Source organism: Euprymna scolopes, chromosome 4, assembly GCF_053919585.1.
Source record: "Euprymna scolopes isolate OS-2025 chromosome 4, ASM5391958v1, whole genome shotgun sequence".
NCBI lineage: Eukaryota > Metazoa > Mollusca > Cephalopoda > Sepiida > Sepiolidae > Euprymna > Euprymna scolopes.
The window spans coordinates 169354694-169375291 of NC_136485.1; the positions used below are offsets into that span (position 1 = coordinate 169354694).

Consider the following 20598-nt stretch of genomic DNA (forward strand, 5'->3'; position numbering starts at 1 on the left):
TAGCAGGGGGTACCTGGCGTTGCCCGGGTGTTTGGAGGTGTGTGTTGGGGGGGGGTTAGATCAAAACAACCCTATTTAAAAAAAAATAAGTTGGCCGGGTGTTTGGAGGTGTAAAAGAAAAAAAGTTTTAGTAGAAAGGTAGGCTTGAACCCCAAACCTTTGACGCGGAGGTGGAAAGGAAATGGAAAAAAAAACCTGCGACCTAATCATTTCGATCACGGGAATAGATGAATTGATAAGTGTATTAAGTTGACGTTTATAAAGCGAAATTACGAGGTGCGAGAACGTTAAGTCGCGTGATGTTTGACCTAGTTTTGTGCTGGAAGCCAGTTTCTGTTTTCCCCGCTATGCGGCGATCACAAAATATCTCAAAAATAGCTTGTAAAAGTCAGGTAAATTAAAGATAGCTGCGACTAGAGTTCCTTAGTCGTAGATATTATTATTTAGACAGCATATAAAAAGTTTTAAGAAGGAGCGAGCCAACCGAGAATCACGGCAAAAAAGCCTTTTGTAGACATACACAGAAAGCAAATACACTACATACATACATGATGATTGCAACGTCTTGTCAGACGAGTGCCACTCCCTCAGACATTTAAAATCCATGAGCCCAAATGCCTGAGGGAGTATCTATACAAATATGATGTTACAGAGTCTTAGCTTTGTACGACAGCTAAGTCTCTGTCTCGGTTCAAAATGTTGAGATCCAGCAACAAGCAGGAGCAAGATAGCCAGCAACAAATTAAACTGCAGACCAGCTTAATGCGGGTAATGGTCTTCCGCTTTATTGTTTTTTAAATCAGAGATTTTCTTCTCCTAGAAAGGTTGCCTTCACCACAGCTTACGGGAGCCCTCTCCACCCCAATACACACACACACACACACACACACACACACACACACACACACAAATATACACGGTGCTAGTTGGCCGTTGACCCAGAAAAAAGAGTTCATTCGCCCTTTGGAAGGTCTTGTTTTTAATCCTTCAGGGAGACTAGCCGCCCTCCTCATCAAACAAGTCTGGTGGGGGAACCAGTTTAGTCGCCGGTGACCCGACCATGAGGCAGGTAGTACTGGGTTACATGGTACCAGTAGCACATGACATAACCTGACAGACCTGACATACATACATACATACATACATACATACATACATACATTTTCGTTTTTATATATAGATAGATAATAAATAGAAATGTTTACTTTTACTACAACACAACAAAACACCGACCAATAAAATTTGTTGTTTTTAGGGTTTTCGGGGTCGCTGACAACGAATCTGATATTCAAACCCGTCGCAAATTTACCGTTTGCATGGTATTAACCCCTGAACCCTCGCACTATTTTGTGCCAACTCACCGCCATCGTTTATGCTATTACATGATGCGTTCGCGCATAGACGGGCGTAGTAAGGTGACTTGTCACATCGCGGAAGAATTTTTTAGCAGGCATTTAAAATAACAGGAAAGTTTTCAAAAACAAAATGTGGTTCATTTTTCTGTTTTTACGTAGTTTTTGATGCTTTTTTTTTAATTGATCTAAAAAATTAAGTTTTCACGAGCGGTCTACGAAAGCATTTTTTTTTTTTTTTCGTTTTTTTTTATTTATTTTGGAGGGGGGGGTCAATTATAAAACTCGTACAATATTTAACAGGTGCTTCTGCAGTTTAATTTACCGTTTTCCGTAAGTAACGTGCCGACATACACCGAGCAGAAGAACTGTTTAATTTTTCACAAAAATTCTGTTTACATTGCTTCGGTCATAGTTTAAAATACTGATTTCTCCCTCGGATTAAAATTCGACAGGTGCGCGAAAAAAAATATGGCGTCTCTATTTTCGGCGATAAACTGTAGAAGTACTGGAATTTTAATCGGAATTGTGTGCGCTGTTATCATAACTATATTTAGAAAACGAAAGTTGTACACAATTCTAAGAATGGTGTCATTTCTTTTTAACTACAGGGAAATTTCTAGAAAGTGAAAGTTAGATTTCGTAGAAACTTTCAAATCTACAACAGTTTCCCGTAAAATATCGGCGTGACCCTTCCCACGTAATTTTGAATTTTTAGCTAAAAACATTTACAAATACACAAGTATATCTGCTTTTCTTAATTTATGAATAAAAAAAACTCAATTTAAAATTAAGAATAGACATTTTAGTTTTGTTGTATTTTACAGTCCAGGTGGGGTGGGGGTCGGGTGACAAATCAAGGGAAATAAGTCGGACCTCCATTACTTCAACATTTACGGGCCACGTTGAAATAGTCATGTTATTATTTAAAAACACGTTCTTAACATGGGGAGGAGGCCTTATGGACAAGATCAAAGTGTAGTATCCTTACCTTACCCACAAAATTTTCTTTTCTCCATTCACCCCCATCTAGAGGGCATCCCCACTTAGAGACTGACCCGCAGAAGCGAGGTTCCTTTTACAAACCTAGTGAAATGGGCAGTCTATCAACTAGACGGGGTTGGGAGGGTCCTACTAATCCCCCCCCTTTTTTCCCAGCCCTCGACACAAATGAATTATTGTACCATTTTTATTGTTATCTTTTTTGTTTTTACACGTTAATGAAAAATGTTTTAAAATTGGGAGTTAAGTAGGATGTCCCCCAGTATGAAAGGGTGAATGTGGTATTATGGTGAAAGATACTAGCTGGGAGAAACTTTTGATTTTTTTTAGTTCTGGAGTGACAAGGATGACCAACGACCCCCACGACCCCCCCCCCTTTTGAGTTGGCCATGTGCCTAAGTTTTTTGTTCATTGTTGATTTTCAATGTAATTTTAACATAAATAAAGGATTTAATATCTCAAAGTGTAGTATCTGTTCTGCAGATGCTGCACTTCAATTTATCGTTCTCTGTCAGTGAAGAAGAAATCCTTCACGACTCAGACAATTTTCATTTTGATTCCTTTTCTCCACATTAAAAACGACCCTCTGCCCCGTGGGGAGGCATTGTAAATAGGAACATGGGGAGGAGGTTATTTTTTGTTTGTTTTTTTTTTTTTTTACCCTTCTGTACTTTCATTCAACAACAAATAAAAAATATTGTAAAAGTTGAATTTAACTTGAAAATTTAATCTCCAAAATAAAATAAAAATTAAAAAAAAAGCAGGTCCGTATTCTGCATAAGTCCCTAAATAAACCATTTAAATACAATTAAATAAATGATATGTCAGATACAATTCAGTTTGTAATAAATTATTGCTTTTTAAGTTATTTTTTTTATTTTCAAGATGTAAAAATGAAGAATAATAAACAGCAGAGAAATCGTAAAAAAGAAAACAACACTGGGCTTATATGAAACGCAGGAGATTTTTAATTATCTACCGACATGTATACTTGTGTAGCGAAAAAGGATAACTATTGACGTTCAAATTCGGGACGGTGAAGGGAACATAGGAACCTATCCTTAGCAAGGAAAAAAATACAACAAAAAACAAAAAAAGGCAACAACAACAAATTCTAAAACTCCAAATAATAAATTTCATTTAACCAGAATTAATCTTTGGTACTCCTTGGGCGTTGAGTTCCATGGCGACCAGCAGAAAAAAACAAGCGTCGCTCCCTTCCTGACGCATGCGCACGTAACGATTATTTGACACATTTATTTTGAAAAAAAGTTTTACTCTTTATGAATATTAAAAGAAGAAAGTTACTAAACATTAATAATGTCTCACTTTTAGAGACATTTGTTTTTAAATTTCTTTTTAAATGAGGACTTTTATCAAATTTTTTTTAATAGCATTTGTGAATGGGTATGCTGACATTTGTTTTTTTTTAATTTCTTTTTAAATGATGACTTTTATCAGCAGCGCTCAACATTACTCATTTTTTGAACCGAATAAACATTAAAGAAAAACACATTTTTTGAACCGAATAAACATTAAAGAAAAACACAAAAAACTTATCCAATTAGGTAGAAAAGTAACTTATCTTGACTCTGATAACATTTATTTGTAAAAGTGAGAAATTACCAGTAAATGGTTTAGTTATTTTTTTCGTTTTGTACCCATCTGCAAATGCTATTAAAAAAAAGTCGATAAAAGTCGTCATTTAAAAAGAAATTTAAAGACAAATGTCTGTAAAGGTGAGACATTATTAATAAATGTTTAGTAACTTTTTTCTTTTAATATTCATAAAGAGTAAAAAAAATTTTCCAAATAAATAAATAAATAAATAATGTGACAAATAATCGTTACGTGCGCATGCATCAGGAAGGGAACAATGCTTGTTTTTTTCTGCTGGTTGACATGGAACTCAACGCCCAAGGAGTAGCATTTTTTATATATGGGAGAAGTGTTATTTGTATTCAATCCTCTTTTTTTTATTATTATTATTAATTTTCTTTCTTTGAAGATTATAATGCTGGTTATGGAGCAGCCAAACCAGCTGCCAACATTGCCCTGCTTTTTAATGAAACCAACCGAGAGCTCTTTATAGTATCCTCGTTTTTCCCTTAAGTGCAATTGTTTGGATCTCTTTTGCACTTGATTCACCAGGAATACTAGTTATGTAGGACTTCAGGTTCCTTGTTGCACCTATAATAACTCGTATGATTGATATTTGCCTAAGATTCCAGTATGCTTGTGATCTCCCACGATCATGAAATTATTAATAATGAATAAAGCAGATAAATGTGCATTTTGATGAGACGAAAGTCCAGAATTATAATCCAAGTGAAAAAATAATATTTGCATAATTGTAAGGGTATTGGCCGGAAATCTTTTGTGACTGAAGAAATCCTTTGCAACTTGTCACCATATTTTATGAAGAAACACTGCAAATGAAGGTATACCAGGAAGGTAAGAGTTTTGCAAAGAAAAAAAATTAATTCTTTGTTGTTTGGGTGAGCTTTATCGGTAAAGGATTGAGCAATTTATCTATTGCAGCTTGGGTTTGATGGGTTTGATATTCTTCGTAGTGCAGTTTTACATCTTTTGGAATGTGTCATAATCACGAGCAGCGGCAAAGAAACATGCGGTAACGTTGTCTGGAACTGATTTGTTTTTGGTGCATTAGACCTTTCATATTGATTTTCTATAATGTTCTGGCCTGTTCACTATCTATATGCAAGCAATTTAATGGCAAGCAATCTACGAAAGATTAATGCAAGCAACAGTAAATGTAGTCACTAGGTTTGTCTTCTTTGCGCCAGCCTCTCGAACCAAAGATTCTCAAGTCCTTCACCATCCTTACTCAAGGCACGGATAGACAAAAAAATAGTCCATGTGCATTTGTGTGTAAAAGGGTTGTGTCACAATCACAATTCTATGCGCTGATAGAATTGCATAGGCGAACGGTGACAAACTAAATTGTTCTTGAAATGAATAAATTCTGGCTGAATGAAAGTGTTATTTTAGAAAGATGTGACAAAAATAATTGTTTCTTCTACTGAACAACAGACTTGAGAATCAAAACAAACATATTTTCCATTTGAACAGAATTCACCAGCTTAGGACTCAGCGGCCCATCTGCCTCTACCACACAAACCGAACTCTGCTACTCTGTAGAAATATATATATATATATATATATATATATATATATATATTGTTTTAACAAAAACCAAGACATCAAAGAATGGATTGATAGAAACAAATAGTGTATTTCAATGTTAGTTGCAATTGTTTCAAGACTATTCAGACAAATTCAAGCATTATGTCATTTCTCTGAATAGTCTTGAAACAATTGTAACTAACATTGAAATACACTATTTGTTGCTGTCAATCCATTCTTTGATGTCTTGTTTTTTTTTTTTAAAACAATATATGAATGCTCAATTATGAAATAGGATAATTTTGTAGCTTACAGTTTAAGTCATCTCTTTTTCACTTAAAACTTATTGATATATGAACGATTACCGAATTTTCAATTATATAAACCCAGTAAAATTCGAAATACTATAAATAAGACATATATATATATATATATATATATATATATATATATATATATATATATATAATAATAATAATAAAAATATATATGACAATTAAGCTACACAGGATATTCTGCGTTTCATTCTTATCATATATATGAGAGAAATATAGATAGATAGATATATAGATAGATAGATATCACTTGGACCAGTCCAAGACACCACCTGAGATTATCAGCTGTTAATCTACGAACATAAAAATTAGTGAGAGATATAGATAGATACACGTAAACATAACATGCGGCTACAGCTGAGATTGAACACTACACAAGTTTGTAGTGTAATTCAAATCTTGTGCATAGTTGAATACTTGATGCTTCGCTAGGGCGATCAAGGGTATTTTTTATTGTGATGTTATCACCACTGCTTATAAGAGACCCATCTACCCGGGAGAGAAGGATAGACTGCACCAGTTTCCCAACCTTGTATTTTACCTCGTGGTACATACAGCACCTCGTCTTTTCAAATGGTCACCCATCTAGTACTGGCCAGGCTCGACATTGCTTAACTTCAATGAGCTGGCAAGAACTGGTATGTCAACATGACTGTGCCGTATAGATAGATAGATAGATAGATAGATATCACTTGACCCAGTGTAAGAGACCACTCGAGATTATCAGCTGTTGTTCTACGAACATAAGAAATTTGTTTGAGATTCACAATTTGGTATGAACATTATTTTTGGAAAATCTCAAGTCTATCATATTCACAGCATGGAACCTTATATTCAAGAAGACTTTATTATTTGAAAGAGCAGCCAGTTTCTGACAAATTTTGTCCTCTACCACTTTTTACCTGAGCATATCTCTCATTAGAACCACATTATTATGCAACTAGTATTTCTCTATTTATCTGAACTTCAAACCAAAGACAGATTGACTAATACACCCTCTCATATATGAGAGATAGGGATGACAAAACTAAAAACCATGTATGCATATGTAAATTAAAAAAGCATTAAGATAATTGCTATCCGCTTCAGTCAAAACGTCAGATCTTGTTGACGCAAGAAACAAAACCTATCCTCCTTCTATGAATATTTTCGAATACAACAATATTTGCAAAGAGGTGTGGATGACATTGTAATCACAAACCTGTTTGATACATCTAAATGTAATAGAGAAACAAATACTTTAACACAAAACACATGAATGGCAGCCTAGATATACATGTAAAAGTATGCTCCCCCCCCCAAAAAAAAAAGAACAAAATTTTCACATATAAAGAAAATTGACTACTGCTTCTTCAGAACGAGAATGAAAATCAAAAGCTGCAAAATTGAATTTCCATTAAAAATCGACTTAATTTTATTGTCAATTTCAACTAAAACCATTAAAATCTACTTAATTTTTATGTCAATTTCAAATAAAACCATTAAAAATCAACTAAATTTTATTGTTATTAATATTTTCAACTAAAACCATTAAAAATCAACTTAATTTTATTGTCAATTTCAATTAAAACCATTAAAATCTACTTAATTTTTATGTCAATTTCAGCTAAAAACAATTTTATCTGCTTAATTGTCATGTTGCAATTAGTTAACTATTGCATTTTGACATAAAACATGTACCGTCACAAGTTCACAATTAATTGACTGCTATCATTTTGGGAGAAATGTAACAAACAGACCAGTTGCCTCCCCTGTTTATTATTAAAGCATAATTTGCAATTTCTTTGAAAACTGTTTTCATTAATAATTAGTTTTCTACTTTATTATTTTTCGTAATTTTTGGATAGCTTACTAATTTTGACATCACAGTTAAGTAGATAATATTGATTTAAATTGAAATTCAAGATTTCGATTTCAGATTTTTGTTCTAATACCAAACAAGCACCAATTAAACATTATCAGCACAAAAGAAAAAAAACAGAAAACTAATACAAAATGTCTTAACAATTTTCATTGAAACTTTGTATAAAGAAAATTTCTGGACTTTTTGATGACCAAAACTCTGTTGCTGCTGATTAGAATTTTAATGCTAGAAAAAAACAACTTTACTTCATTTGTTAAATAGAAGATGAGGATAGTCAGCTGTTTACCATATAGCTGTTTCGAAGATTTAAAAACAGAAAAACTGTTAAATTCATTGCTATTCAGTGATAGATACAACTTCAGCAATAACAAAATGTAGACAGAATGCAATTAATTGATATCGATATATATATATATAAAGTAGTAGTGTTCATCTATGTATGTCTGTGTGTACAACTCTCCTACAACGCAAACCACTCGACTGATCATGACTAAACCTGGCACAATGCTGGTCCCCCACCTAGGGATGGTGCACACCATTTTTCAAGGTTACGGTCAAGGGTCACGGTCATAGACGATGTATATATACTCTGCTAAAGCTCAAACCACTGAACCAACCATGACTAAACCTGACATGATGATGGTCCCTGACCTATGGATAGTATACACTATTTTTCAAGGTTAAGGTCAAATGTTAAGGTTGGGACTTTGCTGTATGCTCGGGTACCTGCAAAGCGGGTACCCAAGCACACAGCAAAGTCCAGCGCAAAGTGCAGGTACCTTTGCCAATAATATATACACTTATTGGAATTAATTTATGACTTTTTCATTTATAACATTTTTCATTTATGACATTTTTTTCATTTATGACATTTTTCGTTTATGGCATTTTTTCATTTATGATAGATTTTAATTTATGATATTTTTTAATCTGTGGTATTTGTTATTTAATGATGGTTTTTTTTTTTTACTGTTAAAAATTAAAAAAATTCTTCAATAAATTTTTTTATAAATTTTAAAACTTTTGTTTTTATTTTTATAATTTTATATTTTAGTGGGGGTACCCGACATTGCCCGCATGTTTGGAGGTGTGTGTGGTGTTAAATAAAAAAGAAACTGGTGGGGGAGGGTAGGATCGAACCCGAAGCCCTGAGTCGAAGTTTGAAAATAAAATCGGCCAGCCAGAATGAGTTACTGAAAGATGTTTGAATTTATTTAAGTAAGAACCAAATTGAAAGGTGTGTGCCCAGAAGTCGTCGAGCGTTACGATGACGACGTCAATGATCAGGTTTGTTTGTTATAAGCGAAGTAAAAAAAGAAAAAACGTTAAAACTTAAGCGGGGGAGGGGGGTGTAATCTAAACATCGAGAAAAAAAACACAAAAAAGCTAACGTAAGGCAAACGAATGATGAAAGCAGAAAAACCAACACGTGAAAAATGGCTTAAATAAGCCTGTTTCGATATTAAAATTTAAAAAATCGGTGGGTACTCGGGTGTTTTTGGGTGTGTGGTCGGGGGTGGATAAGCGAAGTAAAAAAACAAAAAAAACAATCGTTATGTGAAAAATGGCTTAAATAAAACTGGTTCAATATTTAAATTTAAAAACTCTAAAAAAAAAAAAAAGAAGACATCTCACACCACGATTCAAACCCAAAACGTTTAGATAATGAACCAACACGCTAATCAACAGACCTAACGCGACGTACATGAAATTTAGTCAGTTTTTCAACTATGTAAAGTAAATCAGGTCATGACGTCATCTAACGCATGCGTAGAACCGGTCGTCGTCACGAGAGGATTGTTTTTGTTGACCCCCCCCCGTCGAAAATTGTCGATTTCGGGGTGAAAAAATGAACATTTTTGGCCAATTTTTTGAGTGAAGGAGGGAGCTTCAATATGATACCGAGTTTGTGAATTTTTGTACTGTCTGTCGAAAGTTTTTAGCAGACACACAAACATACACACATACATACATACATTTTCGCTTTTATATATATAGATTTTTTTCACTTTTTTGAATTAAATTTTTTTTATACAGATGATATTTATCAGGGTTTTTTTTAATCTTTTTTACAGATTTATTGAATACAATTTCGAAAATATGACTGTGAAAAAACTCAATTTAAGAGGAAGCTTACGTCGCTTGAGTACAGCATCTTCTGCTGAACCTAACCAGGTATTGAATTGGGCGACAGTTTGGTTATGGTATTTCGAAATGGACTCGAATAATTGGATTGAATATGTAAGCAGTTTTTGTTTTTATATATCCAAATTTTGACATGAGAATTGATGATGTGGGGTATATTTTACAATAACCAACAAAACAAAAAAGGGTGAAAAAAACAAATACATAACAAATAAATGTTACCAAAAGCAAGATAAGTTACACTTCTACCTAACTGATTGAGATAGTTTTTATGTTTTAGCATAGTTTAAAGTGTTTATTTACTTTAAAACAAAAATAGTGTCAAGGTTGGAACAAAAAATATGGCCATCTCACTGCAGCCATGTCGACCCTCAATAATTATTAAAAAATCCAAACTTAAACCAAATACTGATAGAACATCATATTTCTGCGTGATTGGTGATATTTATTGGGTGTGTTTCTATAAGGAAAAGGATAAAAAACCATAACATCAATGTTTCGTGCATTTTAGGTCAGAAAACCAGTATTTTCAGACAGCCTGATCGGTTAGCATCAACCACTAAACTCTCTGTCATAGGCATGATGTAAAAACAATTTTTTTCTAACCTAATAGGTCCCACACTGTCTACCAAGCTTCTGCTCCTGTCACATCACTGCAGTTTTGCATCCCTGTACTTTTTTACTCATACTCCCATGGAATCTACTCTGATGAGTTTACTTCGTTTGTACCCCTTCAACATAGATATACATAATCCACCTGACTAGCAGCAAAATCCCACCTCTTCACTGTAGAAATCTCTAAATGCCGGCAGATTCTCTACTCTTATAACTTTTTTATTCAGACCTGCTTGCCTTTGGAATTCCCTTCCTGTTCCCTGTTTCAATGACCGTACCAACATACAGAAATTTAAATGTAATGTGAACAAACATCTTTCACTCTCTTCTTTAAATCTGGCCGTTATCATAGTACCCTTTACATCTACTGGGAATGAAAAAAATAAGCAAAAAGAACGATAGTAAAGCAATTTGAAAGCATTTTTTTTCACGGACATAATACGGACATGAGTTCCCATTTAAAACTACAAATAAATCAGAATTTTGTTTCATTTTATCTTTAGTCATTAGACACCAATCAAGATTCACCATATGAGAAGCAAATGGAGATGACTCAACAATAATTTAAACTTGCAAGATTTATGCAATTCTGAATTTTTGTGATGAGATATGAATGTTTGTATTGTTTTGATTGTTCGGACAATTATTCTCATCTTGGATGTTATTGGTACAACGTTTCGGTTGTTGAAACCTGGAGCCTTCATCGGGTGTGAAATTCATGATTTTTTTCAACTAAGGAAAAGAGGGGTTAGTTCTGCATTGCAAGAAATCGGACTGTGGTTTTGAAAGTGTTTCTGTAAATTATAAAAACATCAAAACAATACAAACGTTCATATGTCATCTCAAAAATTCAGAATTGCATTTAGATTCGTTGTATTTCAATCTCTTCTTAAAATCTTTTAAGATTGTGGATGCATTTTTTCGGCTGGCAAGAATTTCTCGCTCATCCTGTTTTATCTCTCAGTCCTCATCTTCAACAAATGAATGACGTTTCTGACAAAGGAGGAAGAAAAGGCTTTACACTCGGTTGTCAGTTTTATGCAAATAGTTGCTAAAGATAAATAAATTCTCTTTCCATTTTTTTTGCCATGTCACGAACGACGGTGCTGAAGGTAAACATTTTTCATAGGCTGATGTTATCAGCCTGATAGTCAAGTCCAACTTTGAAGTAACTCGTTTGATTAATGGAGTCTGAACCATGCGGTAACTTGTGATGACGTCTCTCGATGCCATACTAGTGGGAACTGCTACGGCTTTTACTTTTCATCTACAAAAGTTTTCCTTCTTCATTTTTGCCTTCATCCCTTTTCTATCTTTCTCACTTCCCCTCCACCTTGTTGTTCGAAACAACTATCCTGATCTCCTCCACAAACTCCCCAACCTAACTATGAATAATTCCAACAAACAAAACAAGAGAAAACCCAAAAGCACAATTTCCAATATAGACAAAGTCTCCTTCTTCGGCATCAGGAATTCATATTCCAACTTTCCAAAAGTTGAAATCTAATTGTGATCCAGCTTGACCCATTGTTCTTGTGTGAAACTGGCATTAACTCAATTGCTTTCTTAGCTGATTTCTTGTCTTTGTCTTCCTGTTCCTTGTTTCAACAACCATACCAACATACAGAAATTTAAGTGTTATGTGAACAAACATCTTTCACCCCTTCCTTTAAATATGGCCGTTATCACAGTAGCCCTTTACACCTGCTAAGAATGAAAAAAAATAAGCATTTGTTTGGTTGCATCATTCTACCGGTCTAGAAGGTATCTAACTCCCGACATTATCCTCTACCTCGTGTGAAACTGGCATTAAGTCAGTTGCTTTCTTAGCTGATTTTTGCCATCAAAGGCTATTCTAGCTTCACATTGAAACCTGACCCTCAAGATCACCATGGACATGGAATATGTGCCTACATCAGGGATAGCTTCCTGTGTGACAGAGACATCTACAAAGAAGACCCCAAACATTCTTACATGCGTTTAGAGTGGCACTTGCAGCACAGTATTTATATTTACCCTCTACTATCCCCACAACGATGGAGTAGCTCTTTTTGAGAGTATCACTAAGCAAATTGATCACACCTTGTCTGTCTTTGCTCACCCAACATTCATGTCTGTGAAGATTTCAATGTTTGCAATGTTGAATGGCTAGTACATTCAAACAAAACATAATGAAGAGAGATTTTGTCATGATTTCTCCCTTATGACCTAACACAGATTGTTAACGAACCCACTGAGGTACCTGCAAGTCTTCTATATCTTTTTCTAACAACATACCCTGAACTGTGCTCATCCTCAGTTCTGTCATCGCACATTTGGGCAGGAACTGCTAAAAATAGTCTATCCTGCCTTGACAGAGTACAAAATAGACTTCGTGGCTTGGTGGGGGATGACCTTGTCTCTTCCCTGCAGCCTCTCTCCCACAGAAGAGATGTTGCGAGCCTGTCTCTGTTTTATCGTTATTTCCATGGCAAGTGCTCATCTGAGCTGCATTGTCTGGTCCCCCCCCCCCGCTAATCTTTCACAAAAAAACACCCGACTAGCTGAAACCACTGTCAATAATTTTCCCCACTCTTTATCCGTGCCAAAACCAAAACGTAGATTCCATGAACAAAGCTTCTTTCTTAGAACTGCACGGCTGTGGAACTCTCTGCCGATTGCCTGTTCCCCCCCCCCATCCGAATTTAAGGCCCACAGCCCACTCGGGAACGCTGATCATGCAGTGATAATGGTTGAAATCGCCCTAAACTCTAGAGCCAAAACTGAAGAGCCAGTGCTCAAAACAACAAGATATTATAAAAAGGCTGACTGGGAAGCCATCAGGGAACTAATCAGAGATGCCCCATGGGGAAATATTTTTTCTCTCCCTGCTGAACAGTGTGCAAACGAGACCACTGACTGGTTCAAAACGGCAATCAAAGCGCCTGTTCCCATGCGGAAATTTTATAGTAAGCCCCACTCTCCCCAATGGTTTACTTCGACTTGTGCAACTGCCATTGCTCAAAAGCAGCATGCATACCGCAGATTTAACCGACATAAGTCCAGTTCAAACAGACTGAAGTATATAGAAGCTAGAAATAACGTTAAGAAAGAAATAGTGACAGCTAAGAGAGAATTTATGGAAACTACTAAAAAATGCATCGAAGCACAAAAACTAGGAACTCGAGACTTCTGGAACATCTACAACAGTGTAGTAAATAATGGGCAATCAACAATTCCCCCACTAACCAACAACCGCGAGGTTGTCTCCTCAGCAACCGAGAAGGCTAACATGCTTGCCAGTCGGTTTGCCTCAAACTCCACACTGGACCCTTCCAACCACCTCCTACCTAACTTTCCTATGCGGACAGACACCACGCTAGACGATCTGAAAATCACCCCTGCTCAGGTGCATGCCATCATAAAAAACCTTGACACTTCTAAAGCATGTGGACCCGATCTCATCCCAGCTGTGCTATTAAAAAAATGCTCAGCCGAAGTAGCTCCAGTTCTCTCCAAACTCTACAACAAATGCCTTAACGAAGCTTGCTTTCCGGGCTGTTGGAAAACTGCTTCTGTTGTACCAGTATTCAAGAATTCTGGCGAAAGGACTGACCCATCAAATTATCACCCCATTAGCCTCCTCCCACTTTTCTCCAAAATATTTGAGACCTTAATTAACCATGCTCTAGTCCATCATCTTACAGATGCTAAACTTCTGACTGACCAACAATATGGATTTAGACAAGCCCGTTCCACAGCAGACATCCTAACTGTAATCTCTGAATGTATATACCATTCACTGGACAAAGTGGGGGAGGGCAGAGCGGTAGCTCTAGATATATCTAAGGCTTTTGACAGGGTATGGCACGAGGGTTTCCTCAGGAAGATTAGATCATACGGTATCACTGGTAGAATACTTAACATAATTAAATCCTTCTTAGATAAGAGAAAAATCCAGGTTGTCCTCGATGGTCGTAAAACAATATGATATAAATGTGGGAGTGCCTCAGGGGTCTATCCTTGGACCTCTATTGTTCCTGATATTTCCTCTGAGATGAGTATATATGCTGATGACACTACACTCTATAACAGGCACGACAGGAAGACGAATGAACACATTTCTAAAGAAATGGCAGAAACACTAGAGGAAGACCTCCAATCTGTAGTGGACTGGGGACAAAAATGGTTGGTCACGTTCAATGCCGCCAAGACTAAGCTAGTTTCATTCAATAATTACAAGAAACCCTCTCTACCACCTATAGCAATGGCCAACGACTCTTTATCTGAGAGTACATCTTTCAAACTCCTTGGCCTAACGTTCACAGGAAACATGAGTTGGAACAATTACATTGAAGGCATTGCCAGGGCCGCTGCAAGAAAGGTAGGCTCTCTCTACCGTGCTAGACAACTACTAACACCCGAAAGTATCCTGTACCTCTATAAGGTCACCATTCGCCCATGTATGAAGTATTGCTGTCACATTTGGGCTGGTGCATCTGCTACTAGTCTCTCGCTCCTTGACAAGGTTCAAAAGAGAGTCGCAAACCTAATAGGCCCTGAACTGACATCTAAGCTTCAGCCTCTGTCCCATCGACAAAATGTTGCATCCCTCTGCCTGTTCTACAAGTATTTTAGTGGTGAATGCTCTGACGAAATGCAATCACTTGTGCCCTCACGACGTGAGCACCCTCGACAAACCCGACAGGCTGCTAAATCCCACCCCCACACTGTAGAGATCCCTAGATGTAAAAGATCTTTCTACTCCAATAGTTTCTTCCCCAGAACCGCTAGACTCTGGAATTCCATTCCAGGTCCCTGCTTCCCCAAGAGTACTGATGTGCAGAAGGTCAAGTGTAACGTGAGCCGACATCTTGCTGCCCTCCCTACATAGTACCCCAGTAGTTGTTGCCCCTGATAGTAGCCCCCTACACCAAAGTGGCAATGTGCCTTGTTTGGGGTGAAAATGTAATAAAAAAAAAACAAAAAAAAAAAAACAAACAAACTATTACTACGATACTATCCCACTTATTAGTGTACACACAATAACCCTTATCCCTGAGTGTCTCCTGGGCCTTGATAATGGTGACCCCCATGTAAAAAAAAAAAAAAGGATCTTCTGATTACTTAGTTATTTCAATGAAGATAAAACCAAAATATGACAAAACTCTGAGTATCACTCTTTATTGAACGATGTAGCGATGCTTGATGGCTGACTGGGATAGTTTCTGAATATTCATATCAAAACTAACCCTATACTTTATATTCATAAAGAAAATGCATGCAATATAACATCCAACTTAACTGATTGGTTAACCATCAACATAAACAGCTACATGCACTCCAAAAACTTCTAACAGAAACCGACCAGTCAGCCACAATACACACCTGAATGTGCTGGCACGATTGCACACAGAAACCATTACTTCAATTGCTTTAAATATAAAACGATGTTTTGAAACTAAAGTTGTATTTAGAACTGCCAGCAATCATTGCAAAAGGATTATAGAAAATTTGAGAGAGTTATATAGCCCCAATTGATAGGAATGGCTCTCGTCTCAAAGAAGCTCCCTGCTTCGACAAGCAACCTTTACTCCTGAAGACTTACAGTTGTCAAAGGTTGCTGGAAAAATGGTTGTATCCTTCTATCACTCCAGATGGTATCTAACAATCCTCTGCCTCTATAAGAGCCAAATACATCTTAAAATAGAATAGTGTTGCAATATCTGAGCAGGAGCGGCTTGGAGCATCCTATACTGCCTTGACAAATTTAAAAACCATCTTTGAAACCAAATAAAGGATGCCTTTCCTCTTCCGCTACAGAAAAGATGTTGCAAGCGTGTTTCTGCTTTATTATTATTGAACTCCGATCTATCGTCCTCCTCTGCCAAACTTTCACAAAAAACACTTCTATCAACAATTTCCCCCACTCTGTGTCTAAATCTAAATATGGATTCCATGAACAAATTTCTTTTCTATAACTGGCCGCCTGTTTCGCTGGCCTGCTTTCCAGCTGACTACAACATGATCATCTTCAAATCCAATGTAAACAAGTTCTTGTTGAGCTGTCCTCTTAAATAATTAAATTATGCACAATTACCCCCACTATGATTACTAACTACGCAGTTGTCTCAGTGACCACCATACACTCATTAATCATTATCCTCGGGTGGCCTTTGGGCCTTGATAAGTGGTGACTCCTTTGTAAAAAAAAGCTTTAAATTTTAGGAATTTTTAATAATCAAAATGAAAATCATGTAATGGATTTTGATCAAAATTAGAATAGGGATTCTAGACATAAGGTTTATGTTCATTATATTTTGATTTTAATCTTTGCATGGAAACATAAAAGTGGTGCAAAACTGTTTTGTTTAAAAAGGAGTGGAAAATAGACCTTGGGTTTATGTTCAGCTACCTTGTAATTCTCACTTTCCTTATTTTGTCCTTTAGTCCTCACATTCCATGGGTTATGTTTCTGATAGTGGAGGAAGAATTGCTGTTTTCTGGGTTGGAAATCTGTGTCTGACTTAGCCACCATAGGAAAGCAAGTAACAGGGGGGGAAAAATACAAAAGAAACCCTTGACTTGAAATGATTGCCGCCACACACCCAACAGAAATCCTGATATTACACCTACAAAAACTCAACCAGTAATGCCAATACAAACATGGACAATAATGCCAATACGAACATTAGCAATAATGCCAATACAAACATGGACAATAATGCCAATACGAACATTAGCAATAATGCCAATACGAACATTAGCAATAATGCCAATACGAACATTAGCAATAATGCCAATACGAACATTAGCAATAATGCTAATACAAACATTAGCAATAATGCCAATACGAACATTAGCAATAATGCCAATACGAACATTAGCAATAATGCCAATACGAACATTAGCAATAATGCCAATACGAACATTAGCAATAATGCCAATACGAACATTAGCAATAATGCCAATACAACTTACGACACCACTGATGAATGACTCAAGTGTCGTCCTTATATCACTCCTGGGCAAGTGCATCCTTGTAACACAAGGGGTGTCCAGTCAGAGCACGTACACACCATTGTTGGGCGCTTCCATACATGCCCATCCACAAAATCTATCCATTTTAAACATATTCTTGGCTGGTTTTTAACCCTGAAGTAGTATCTTTTTCTTGTAAGTTCCTTACATTCAGTGGCTTCACACTTTGTCTGGAGTGATTTCCATTAAAAAAAATCTGAAAGTTTACAACAAAAAAATCTGTGAAGGATATTGAGCACTTTTGATTAATTTATAGCACTTATCTATCTCTCTCTCTCTCTTTTTCTCTCTCTCTCTCTCTCTCTCTCTCTCTCTCTCTCTCTATATATATATATATATATATATATATATATATATATATGTATAAAAATGTAACTCTTGGTTCGTTCGTAATTAATAGTCCAAATAACCACTGGACGGATGGCTTCCACATTTTGGTATAATATGTTTACTGTACCCATGCGTGTTTCTATATATCTCTCTGTAATTATAATATTATACATAATTTTTCTATAATAAAAATTTAGTTTTCTTTGTACGGATGGGCCATTTTTTTTATTTGGGGACAATTATTTCACACCGCGTGTCATCACGTGACATCACTAAACGGAACTTTTATATACCAAAATGACTTTTTTCGTTTAAAAATGGAATTATTTCTCTTTCATTAATATATATATATTTTTAATATTTCGTGTTTTATATATATAAGTAGAATTGTTGAATGTTATTTTCTTGATTATATTTGTTTGGGAGAAGCACAATTAAAAAAAAAAAGATTAAAACGGTGCGAAATTTAAATTTCCATTCTATTTTTACTCTTTATGAATATTAAAAGAAAAATTACTAAACATTTGTTAATAACGCCTCACTTTTACAGACATTTGTTTTTAAATTTCTTAAATGACGACTTTTATCGACTTTTTTTTTTAATAGCATTTGCTGATGGGTATGCTGACATTTGTTTTAATTTCTTTTTAAATGATTTTTTATCGACTTTCTTTTTTTTTTAATAGCATTTGCGGATGGGTAAAAAACGAAAAAAAAAAAAAAAAAACTAAACCATTTACTGATAATTCCCACTTTTACAAATATTTTTAACAAATAAATTTTATCAAAGTCAACATACCGAGAAATTGTCAGTAAATGGCTTAGTTATTTTTTTCGTTATTTACCCATCCACAAATGCTATTAAAATAAAAGTCATTTAAAAAGAAATTTAAAAAACCAAATGTCATCATACCCATCCGCAAATGCTATTAAAAAAAAAGTTGTCATTTAAAAAGAAATTTAAAAACAAATGTCTGCAAAAGTGAGGCATTATTAATAAATGTTTAGTAATTTTTTTTTCATATTTATACAGAGTAAAACTTTTTTTCAAAATAAATGTGACAAATAATCGTTTAGTTACTACGACAACGTCTGTAAATAAAAAAAGTGTTATGTGCGCTTGCGTCAAAAAGGGAGCGATGCGCCATGGAACTCAACGCCCAAGGAGTACCAAATTCTGTTTTCCAAAAGAAACGTTTACTACCAACTTTCTTTTAAAAAAAAGTGCAAGTTTTCCTGAAAAAAACAAACCTTTCACCTCACAATTTATGGCAAAAATAATGACCCATAAAAATCTGGGGTGCTTCTACACTTTATTGCCAAAATTGGAGATGCCATTTTTTTTTCACGCACTTGCTATCCAAATCTAGGGGAGACATCATTATATGGCCGAACGATTGCTTCTGGAAAGGGAAAGAATAAATTTACCAAAATTAACATTTATTACTTCCGGAAACGTTAAATTAAACTAAAATGATCATTTATTACTTCCAGAAACTTGGTAAACCGATATTACTGGAGAAAATGAATCTTGACAATTCAAAAAAATGTTTAAAATGTTTATTTGTTAGAAAAAAACAAAAAAAAACTATTTCATAAAAGTCCAATGTTGCTTTAAAAGTAAATAAAGAAAGTGAAAGATAACATATATCCGTAATTGTTTAATTGGAAATGTTTCGATTTAATTGATGAGAACGGAAAAGTTTTTCATGGAACAATTTTATTTTATTTTATTTTTTTTTATTAAAAACAGAAAATTGAAATGACATATTCATAATAGTTTAACCTGGGCGAGCGCCATTTGAAAGCCAAAACAAAACCAAAACATTTATTAGTTTGTTTTTTTTTGTTTGTTTATTTTTTCGTTTGTGTGTTTTGTTTTTTGGGGTTTTCTTTTTGAACAAATAAATAATTTTAAATATATTTTTGAATTGTCAAGATTCATTTTCTCCAGTAATATCGGTTTACCAAGTTTCTGGAAGTAATAAATGATAATTTTAGTTTAAGGGAGTAATAAATGTTAATTTTGGTAACTTTATTTAGTTTAATTTATCGTTTCCGGAAGTAATAATTGTAAATTTTGGTAAATTTATTCGTCTTTCCCTTTCCGGAAGCAATCGTTCGGCCATATAATGATGTCTTCCCTAGATTTAGATAGCAAGTGCGTTAAAAAAAATGGCGTCTCCAATTTCGGCAATAAAGTGTACAAACACCAAATCTGCTAGCTGAGTGACAAATCCGCTTAAAATATTGAAAAAAAGAAAGAAAGAAAAAGAATAGAAACTCTAGATGTATCAGAAATTTAGAGGAATTTTTCACACCCCTAATAGAAAACTGCGAATAAAATATAAAAAACCCATAATTTCTCTTTTTAAAGTGAGTTGTTTATTTTCTATATGGAATATACTTTCAAAATAAACTATTAAAGTTGTTTAAAAAATAATAGAAATATTATTTTTTATTTTTTAAAAAACAGTGTTTACAAAATGCCGGCGTGCCTTCATGCAGCCATTTTGTTACGTAATAAAATCAATAGAATTTTATGAGTTAAATAGTTTTCAATTTTTAAACTTTAAAAATCTATCAAAATTTTTCTATTGATTCAATTTTTACGATATTTTCAGGGTCAATGTGAAATTTTATGCTCTTTCCAATAAACCAAATATAATATTTTAGACAAACGTTTTTTCTTTTCAAATTCACATCCTCATTTTGAAATGTTTATTAAAATTTTAATAATTGATTTATGTGTCAAAGTTTTATATATCACAAATTGAAGATGAAAGAT

General features: G+C 34.8%; 1 protein-coding gene across 1 annotated transcript in view; it reads left to right on the forward strand.

Moving 5' to 3' along the window:
- Positions 1 to 20598, forward strand: part of LOC145270138 (protein mono-ADP-ribosyltransferase PARP12-like) — a 96644-nt gene that overhangs the window by 20913 nt on the left and 55133 nt on the right. The window contains exon 2 of the mRNA XM_080125748.1: positions 9776 to 9941. Within this exon, the coding sequence (XP_079981874.1) occupies positions 9776 to 9941 (166 nt within the window). The remainder of the gene's footprint in view (positions 1 to 9775; positions 9942 to 20598) is intronic.